Genomic DNA, 9,990 nt, shown 5'->3' on the forward strand with positions numbered 1-9,990 from the left:
AGCTTATCCCACTTCCCCATGCTGGAGATTTTAGTTTAATAACAATAAGTAAAGTTACCTTTAAAATTCATTACACAGGTGACATCAAGACCCAACAGTAGAGTCAGACTGTATTAAAATTAATCTGGTTGTGTGCATTGTAATTGTGTCCTGCAAACTCTGCTTAGATTCTTCTTTTTTCTATTTAATCATAAAAAATCATAGTCAGGCAGAAAGAGAGTCATGAAATAGGAAGAGCAGGTTTCCTGAAAAAAGAGGAAGTTTCCAGATTGCATGAGTATAAAAATAGTTCAGACCATTCCTTGTTTTAACCATTAAAGGTTTAATAAAATCTAAACATTTTGAGTAATTGGATAAAACCCAGAGTAAAATACTTAAATTAATAATAATAACTTATAATTAAGCCAATAATTAATATTGGTTTAACCAGTGGTTGATATTGGTTTGATTATAAGAATATTTAAAACTTACTCTTACACTTGTGGAAGTACTTAAAGGTGAAACAAGTAGATGTAACTTGGTATCAAATAATTAGAATAATGAATTATTCTTGGTTTCTTTTCAGAAATGTCTAATAATTCACATTATGATTATAATAAGAGTAACTAATAAGTTATGGTTATTGTAATATCATAAATGAATGCTAAACCAGAGAAACTAAAAGGTTATAAATGTGATTTTGACATTGAACTGGAAACGGTGTAAAATGTGTAACTGTAATTAAAGGTCACTGATGTTGTGTTGAAGGTAGATAGTAGGTGTAAGGTTAGGGGGAAATAAGAACTGATGGGAGAGCGGAGGTAACCAAGGCCTTATTGCTAAACTTTAACTTTCCTAAGAAAAGGTTGGGCAAGCAACAGACGTAGGTGGACTGTTGAGCAACTCGGGGATCATTGAAACAGACATCAGGTCATAAGGTCTCCAAGGTGATGGACATCAGATCCTCTGTCCAAGCAGTCAGCCAATGAGACAGGCACAGCAACAAAGCTAGCCAATGCAAACGCACCAAAAGGTGGATAAACCCTTTAAAAGGTGGGTGCAAAAGAGGAATCTTTGGTTGGATCCTTCAGGCAGCTTCGAGCCAAGATCGAGATGGACAAAGAACTCTGCAGCTGAAGAAGAGCCGGGGCCACAGAGCCGGAGACTGTTCTGCATATGGGGACCAACCCGTTAGCAACATGTGGCTTCAAATCGCACTTCTCTCATCAGCTGGGTTCAGACCCCAAAGACAAAGACCAAGACAAAGATGAAGATAAAGACAAAGGCGTGTTCCTTTGTCTTTATCTTCTGGTGTGTTCCTTCTGTGGGACAAGGAAGATCGTGAGAAGGGAGCTACAGAGCTGCAAGACAAGAAGCTGAGGACTGCTACGCGCATGAGGAAGTCACCCTGAGGCCCGAGACCTGCTGCTCTAAGTCAGTACTCTTCCTGTAACACCTTCTTCATCATCAGGCCAGTTCTGGGGTTCAAGATGCCAAACTCCGTCTGTCTCTCTCAAAGTTTCCTTTTTTTAGTTCTCAGTGTCAGCATTAGGGAAAGATAGACTAGATTATTGATTTTACTTATTTGATTATTTATGCTACTGAATTAAGCTGTACTGACCCTTGCAAAATTGCCTTACTAATAAACTAATTAGCACTAAGAAAATCTAAAAGATGTTGTGGACATTCAATTAATGAGTCACCTTAAAGTTCTTTGATGGTTGTGAAATAGCTATGAAGTTTGATTCTGGGAGGAAAAAGTGGAAAATGTTTTATAGGTTGCTTTTAGCCAAAACAACACCCTTGGGACTCGTACGAGTCACTAAAACCAACCTGGTTCAGTAACAAGTGCAAGGTGTAATAAAGAGAAAGAGCAACCTTAACAGGTGTGCTCTGTGAAGCTAGCTGGTTGCAGGCTGCTCAATCTGGCTAATTCACAGGGTGAAGAAGGGTGGGACATCTGGAGGGGGAGGTCGTTAGAAACCAGGCTAGTCTTTCTCCACGCCAGCATAAACAGAGGTTACTTCAGTTCTGGACAGGGTAAAATCCCAGCAGATTTAGGAAACTCAATTCACCCATTAGATGGAGAGCTGGCTGCACATCTCCCTCCTCTGAGAAGGGGAAGTAGAGAGAGAAGGGGAGCTGGGGGTGGGGGGGGGGTGTGGGGGGGGGGGGTTGTTGCGCAACAACATCCCGCAGAGCAACCCTCTGTGGAATGTGTTGGTAAACAACTAGATAAACTTGCATTCAGGGTGATACAAAGCATTAGTGTTCCTCCATAAAGCATTTTGTAAGTGGTTTAAAGTTAAGACTTGGTCTCATCTGACCATAATTCGGGTTGCTTAACTATACATGTCACACCTTTAATGTTGTATTTTAAGAAAAAATAAAAACTGCTGTCAACTTCTCAGATTTGTACCTTCTTTTTGGGTCTACGATACAAAATTTAAATACATTTCATTAAGGTTTGTGGTCCTTACAAAGGATTTAAATGCATTTTTACATTTGCTAAATATGTGTAACATGGCAAAGTAAAAAGAGAAAAAAAACAAACCTAAATGTTGTGTATGTTTTAGGGTGTGCCATAATTGGAAGCAGAATTGTTTTTTACAGGATTCCAAAACTGTTCCAATCTTTGAATCCTAATTTTATTTTTTTCACAACAAAACACTGTTATATTATACTTTGTTTTAAATGTATTATAGGAAACAGTTCAAACAACAAAACAGGTGTTTATCCACATAAATGTTCAAATTCAACTCAATATTTTGTATAATAACTCAGGTAAAAGCAAATTCTGGAAATTTGTGTAGTCGCTTGTAGTGCATAGTCTTACCTTAAGTATTCATTTGCATGTCATTCAGTAATTCTACTTTATTTAGGCTTTTGGACATTTAAGCATGCAGTACAAATTGAGGCAAATACTGCTTATTTAAAGATTACATCTGTACAAGGAATGTTAAAATCAATGAAATTGACTTAAAAAAAAGGATTTCACCCCATATTAAACTTTTTCCTCCTTCTGCCATGTTTCTTGTGTCTTGTTTTTGTACAGCTGATAAATATACACAGACTTATGATTAAGACTGTCATAGAACCCCATCTCAGCAGCTCATACCACAGTGGTACTCCAGTCCATGTGCTGTAAAAAAGAAGCGACAACGTTTTCAGATGAGTTTACTTTCAATCATTTCAGTCCATTATATATTATTTCCATCAGGGGGACAGTAAAAAGATGCATTCTAACCTGCTGAAAAACGCATGCATGGCAGTTTGATTGACTTGTAAAGACTGCTCTGAGGTGTCAGAGGGGATTTTTGTAGTTTCTATGCAGGTTGTTGTTGGTGAAGTTTCAGTCACAGTGGTCCTCATTCTGTCTGCGCAGTCATAAACAGGCTGCCCTAATAAATAAGAGCAAAGATATTTACAGAACACTGTGGAAAACTGCTGATTTTAACAGCATGGTAATAAAATATCAAACCTCATAGATGTTCAACCTTTGATAAAGGTAAATCTGACAAAGGTGACTTCTGTTACCTTTGTGACAGATGTGTTAGCTATGTGTCTTAAATGGTTAACACACTTTCTGTTCAGTTTATTTTTTTTATGAGTACTTAAAAAGAATCACCTTTTTATGGTCTGAATCATATTAAAATCCTCATAAGAACAATAAACCATAACCAGGCGGTGTACAACATGTTAAACCAGAGTATTAAACACTAAAGGCACCACAGAGTTAATATCTTGTGGTTCAAACCTTTCAGCTTGAGCCCCCTGCTGTGTGACCATATAAGTCTTTCACATAAATGCTGTTGATCTTTGGCCCACTTAACACACATGTGCTGCAGTTATTTGTGGTTTGTGGTTTTTGTGTTGATCAACACCACTTCCAAAGGCATGTGTCCAGATTCTGGTTGTAAAGGTTATCTTCTCTGCATGCTTTAGATGTTTTATTTATTCAATGCACCCAATGTAAATTTATGAATTAAGCACAGGCGTCTCACAAACCCGTTTATATGAATGTGATTTCCTTTGAATCAGGTGCTCTGTAACAGAGCACAGATGCAACTGAAAAAAGCTTGATAAAGTCTCTTGGCCCAGGGTACAGAGATGCTGTCTGAGGATCCAACACTGGATTGGAATTGTACCAGAGTTGCACAATATTATCATTTGTTTTTTTCAGCTGTTGGGAATAGGGCTAAAGGTTAGGGACACGCTTACAAATAGTTATCACATGGAAGCTGTTTGTGAAGATTAAAATCAATATCTCAATAAAATCCTGCAAAACTGCCCAGAACAGTCACTAAACAGACAGGCTTAACAAGAGGCGTGTTGTCTCAGATGAATAAAGGAGCATTTAAAAAGCAGTGTCCAATTCAGTTCTGTACAATTCCCAAAACTCAGTCCTCTTCCCTACATATGTTCACTTGGTAGATTTCTTAAAGCTGCAGTATGTAACCTTTATACTCAATGTATGTTTTTCACATATTTGTTAAATCTCTCACTATGTTGTGACAGAATAACATGACATATATACTGCTCAAAAAAATAAAGGGAACACTTAAACAACACAATATAACTCCAAGTAAATCAAACTTCTGTGAAATCAAACTGTCCACTTAGGAAGCAACACTGATTGACAGTGTTTTACGTTGCCAGTATTTTTCTACAGTGAAATTAAGAGAGTGGCACCAAAATATAATGTAGTGAAAGCTTCTGCAATCTTATCAGAGGATTAGATTTCTTAGAGTAACATGTATATATATATATATATATATATATATATATATATATATATATATATATATATATATATATTTATATATATATAAATAAATAAAAGATCCACTAGAAAAGAAACAAATCTCAAAGAATCAAACTATAATCTGTTAGAAGTCACTTTTCCAGCACTGCTTTTTAAAAACACAAACATGCTTCTTGATGTCAATCCTTGTTTACTATTCTCTCGGTTCGCTGCCAGTTCTGAGTTCTCCCACACAGTTTTGTGGGAGAAGAATGTATGTTTGTGAGAGTAGCAGAATAAATTACGGCTTTAACAGAGCCTTGTGAGTGGACACAGCTTGTTATTGTCAGTTAGGCTTGGATTACAATAAATAAATCATTGTATACTTTATGTGCTGTTGCTCATCTGAATTCATTGAATTTCTGCTTCTCAATACATAAAACAACTCAACTGAAATTAAGTCTTCTCCTTTACACCACAACCGTGACTTTAATCTATTATATTTTATGACTTATTAATAGTAAAGTGCAGTCACAATGGCCATAGTTTCTGTTGTTGACATAAAGATGACCAAAATTTCTTCTTAAAACTATCATGACAGTTTGTTTGCATAAGTAGGGGACCACAGAGTATAGGCTACCAAAGAGGAAACCAAGCAGCAGGCACACATCTTCACCAGACCACTCACACACGGTTCTTCTTCCTGTAACATCATCACTAAGTCTGGTGCATGTTTTCTTGTTTGACCACAAACACGAACCTTATCAGCATATTTGAACTTCACTGGATGTTCTCTCTAAAAGGACATGCAGTAGCAACACCAAAGCTAATCATAACTGTGGTACCATAAAAGTTAAAACATGTAATAGAAAACAAGCAGATTTAAACAGATTTGCATAAAAGCACACATTATTTTTGTTAAACATTTAGTGTTATGTTCTGATTTGGCCACATAACATTCTATATGTTATTATTCTATCTGTGTTCATTATTTGCTACATTTTATGAAAGATATTGATGGTTTCATGAGGTTTGACAACTTTAGTCACATCACTTTGGTTCTTACCGGGAACATTAGCAACATAGATGCAGCTGCTGTTGTCAGGCAAGAGGATCTTCACTGAAAGGGCATCACTCTGAGCATTGCTGATGCTGTTACTGGCAGAGCAGTAATACTCGCTGTCCTCTGTTAACATGCTGCAGTGTAAGCTTAGATCTGAAGAGCTGAGGAGCAGGAAACTGTTGTGGTGAATGTTCTGATACCAGGCATAAAAAACATTGGTTCCCTTTGTACCACCACAGCGGATGGTTACTGGCTTCCCCCAGCATGTTGGATCGTCTGTCAGAGGAGTCAGGGGCCAAAGTCTGGGCTTAGACACTGGAACTGGGACAAAAAAAGAACAGTCAGTTTGGAAGTCAGTAAACAATGCAATATCTAAAAGGAGTTCACACATTAATTTAGAGCTCTAAATTAATTAATTTACGGCTCTTACCGAGAGTGACGGTCACTTTTATTGATGTCATTATGTCAGCATTCATTTTTTCGATCCCAATCCAATAAACATCAGAGTCCTCAATTTGGAGATTTGTTACCATCACAAAGATACGTCTTTTCATGTCAGATATCCTCAATCTGTTTTTATTTTTGGGTTTTGCAACACCATCGGTATCCCGCAAAATGTCACAGTTATGTCGAGAGGGTCCTCTACACCAGTACTTCTTACTGAACAGGAATTTACTTTCATAAGTGCAGACAATTATGAATTCTTCTCCAATATGTGCTCTGATGTCTCTTTTATCGCATTGCAGCTGAAGGCTTGCTGAAAAATTCAAGACATATAATGTTTACAGAAGGGAAACACATCACTAGCCAGAGTTATGGCATCCCTGATAAAGAGTCAGGGGTGCCAGCAAATAAAGATTTTTAGAGAAATCCAACATGACCCCATATTATGGGCAGGATTTTAATTCCAACCATATGTCATATCAAAGCTTAACAGGTTCACCTAAAACATAAAATTAACATTGTCAGGCCAAAATCCCCCCCCAGGAGGAGTGGTCAAACACTCCTATCTCTGTGTGCTTCAACTCTACAAAATGTTGTGACTTTGTTCAGTTCTAACAGTATGAATACATGTCCTTCTAGAAATTTTCCTTAAAAAAAATAAAAATAAAAAATCAAGTTGAATGTGCATGATGAAACAAAATGTTGGTTTTTTCAAAACTTTTCAGTGTAAAATTTTGGTAATGCAAAAAAACGTAAAAATTATTTAAAGGTTTATTACATAGTGCCTGCTAAGGTAAGTAGTGCTGGAGATGTCAGTAAACTTAGATATTCATCACAAAGGGAATATTTCTATGAGAATATTTACCTTTAATTCAACTTTCAGTTATTCTTATTAACAGGGGAGAAAATAAAATAAAACATTATTTACTGTTTAAACATTCATCTCAAACTGATACATTGCATTTTGAAAAAGCAATGTTATTTTTAACATTAAAATTTGTATTCATTAAAGTGTTCAAATTTCGAACAAATGGTGCTGGGGATTTTCACTGTAAGCAATGACAATAAAATTACCACTGAATTTACTTTGTGTTTATTTATTTATCCAATACTTCTTATCTGACTTTATACAAGTGAAACAAACATTTAGTTTCTACTTTATCTACTCCATCATCTTTCCAGATATAAACAAATATTGGAAAACAATTATTTTCTATGTTTCTATCTTTAAAACTAAAAACAATTAGCAAATAAACTAAGGAATAATAAATATTAAGTCATAGGTTACTCACTATGTACAAGCAAAAGTAGACACAATGTCTTCATGCTGATGTTAAAAGCTGCCTTCGGTTTTGATTGCTCGGAAAACTCAAGAGGTGGACTGCATCGCTTTGAATTTCCTGTTGGTTTGAACCACTTTCGCCTCTTCACATAGAACCTCAGAGGCATATAGTCTGAGTATGTTACCTGCTCTTCTGCCTCAAACACATCTGCTTTTCCATTACATCACAGCCAGTGTTTCATGTTTATTATTGGACATTCTCAGAGGACCTCTTATGTACTGAAATCCACCTTTTTTATACTTGTATTGAACTGAAGATTTGTGATTTAAGAATGAAGTGTCATATTTCCTGTAGAATCGTGGATAGGACTCAAGGTAGAAAGGAAAAGGGCATGAGGATTTGGGGCTCAGGCTCCTGGAAACAGTGTCTATAAAGTAAGACACAGTGTGTGAGATGGGTGATAATGTGCAGGATAAATAATAAGATGATGATTGAGAAGCAGCTTGTGGTCTTGTGATTATCAAGTCAGGCAGAATAAACAGAAGCCTAGAGATCAGAGTTTGCCAAAACAGAGTTGGTTCACTTGACTCTAACCAGAATAGGCAAACCATTAGGGGTCAAATGAGCTTCTTAGGAACCTCTGCAGGTGATTAGATAATTGCAGGAAGGTGTATTGGCTGCTGAAGCTCCACTATGCCCATCAGCAATGACCACCATTTGAAGGAAAAAGTCTGACAAGCACCGCCACACAACTCAGATCCTGACATTAAGTGCTAGCAGTACTTTATCAGTTCAAGTGTAGAGCAGGGGTGTCAAATGTAAGGTCCATGGGCCAAACCCAGCCAGCTAGAGGGTTCAATCTGGCCTACTGGATGAATTTGTAAAGTGAAATATAAAGAAAAGTAACTTGAAATTATTAAAAAGAAGTGCATTTCCTAAATCCTAATTAGGGTTTGGGTGTGCACTGTGGTGTAATAAGATTATTCTAGTCTGAGAAAAAAATACAGAGAATACCAGAGAGCCATATCTCAGATTTTCCATCTTCAAAAAGGATAAACCTCTTCTATAAAGACAGCCCACCTATTGTAAATTCTATAAATAATATGGATTTCACCAATTCTAAAATAATTTGATATAACATCAACAAGGACAGATTTAGTTAGTGTACAACTAATAGTTTGCCTGTCAGAAGTTTTTATCACCTTCCCCAGCTTCCCCAGGGTTACAAGCAGCAGTCAGGCTGAGTCCCTGATGAGTGCTGTTTGTGAGATTGTTTGAAAACCTGATTTGTGCTTTCGGCTTCTCCACGGCCTAACCCTAACCTGCCTGCTCCTTGAAACTCCTTGAACTTCATGGTGCTGTTTTGTTTGCTAATGTCCTTCACAGAACAGCTACTTATGAGATTAAAATGCATGACTTCACAAGGCATGTTACTGTAGTGAATGCTATCTAAAAGTATACAAAGAAAAGGTGCTAAATGCCACAGTTTTAAGAGGTTCATCTCTTAAAAACCATTAATAAACATGTCTATTTTCATTTAGCTTCACTTGAACTAATTTGTGCAAGTCTTTCACATAAATCTGTGTAAAACTCATCAAAAAGTATAGTTTTATTATGACAAAGGGTGGAAAAGTTTAAGGGTGTGAATACTTTAGCAAGAAACCGTTTTTCAAGTTATTGATGTTAGACCTGGTTATGCAGGTTAATGAATCAGAGGGTGTGCTTAGTTTTTGTTAACATAAAACATAGTTAATCACGTTCTGCTTCTTTGTTTTTCTAGGGGCACGCTAACATAATTCTGATCTAAGAAATAACAAAAAATCTTTTAAAATAATGAACTGAAGAAAGGTGACTTTTACTTTGACTATAAATCACAGTGATTGTTGATCACTGTACTGACCTGCAGTAAATTGTTTGGTTTAAGTTTAGCACAAAGCCACTAGATGTCACCATGCTACTAACCCAATGTATGGCACCTGTTGATCACAGAAAAATGTTGTTTTTATTTCACCTACTATAAATAGCTTAATTTTATTTAGAAAGTTTCCTCCTACATTAAATGTAATTCATCTTCACAGGTGGGTAGTAATTATGTTTGTTGAAGGACATTTGACACAGGGTTTTTTCCTTTTGTGACAAAAAGTTCTTCTGCTTACTAATAAATACGTTTTTGTGTAAAATGACAAACTGAGTCGTCACATTTTTAATAAGTGAAATCTAAAATGATCTAGAACAGGTAGATGAAGACTTTTCAGAAAGCTAGACTCTCAGATGCCCTTCCTTTGACCACTCTCTTTTTTTTCCTGCCTACATCCCTCTTCCACTCCTCGCCTGTATCCTGAATGTCGTCCAACAGGCTGTACAGCTTGCACTGCACTCTGACTTTTAGAGGCTGAGCTGTTTGGACGTGTTTAAAAGCACACATGCACGACTCGGTTTGTTTTCTTGATGTTTCACTCCCGGTTCCATGGTAGCAC

General features: G+C 36.6%; 1 protein-coding gene across 1 annotated transcript; it reads right to left on the minus strand.

Moving 5' to 3' along the window:
* Positions 1-2,282: 2,282 nt before the first annotated feature.
* Positions 2,283-7,739, minus strand: LOC103467809 (uncharacterized). The gene is made up of 5 exons (XM_008414484.2): positions 7,523-7,739; positions 6,217-6,543; positions 5,790-6,107; positions 3,227-3,380; positions 2,283-3,121 (listed from the first exon to the last, which is right to left on the minus strand). Exons 1-5 carry the CDS (start codon positions 7,677-7,679, stop codon positions 2,974-2,976), a joined length of 1,104 nt encoding a protein of 367 aa, XP_008412706.2. The 5' UTR covers positions 7,680-7,739; the 3' UTR covers positions 2,283-2,973.
* Between the last annotated feature and the right edge of the window lie 2,251 nt (positions 7,740-9,990).

The sequence above is a fragment of the Poecilia reticulata genome, chromosome 7, assembly GCF_904066995.2.
Source record: "Poecilia reticulata chromosome 7, P_reticulata-male-v2, whole genome shotgun sequence".
In the NCBI taxonomy this organism is placed as follows: domain Eukaryota; kingdom Metazoa; phylum Chordata; class Actinopteri; order Cyprinodontiformes; family Poeciliidae; genus Poecilia; species Poecilia reticulata.

Excerpts from the sequence above, each read along its gene's own strand:
- LOC103467809 (XM_008414484.2), bottom strand. The coding sequence starts at position 7,679 with ATGCCTCTGAGGTTCTATGTGAAGAGGCGAAAGTGGTTCAAACCAACA. Across the intron at positions 6,544-7,522 it reads TCTACTTTTGCTTGTACATA|CAAGCCTTCAGCTGCAATGC; the intron begins GTGAGTAACCTA and ends TGAATTTTTCAG. Across the intron at positions 3,122-3,226 it reads ATGCATGCGTTTTTCAGCAG|CACATGGACTGGAGTACCAC; the intron begins GTTAGAATGCAT and ends TCTTTTTTACAG.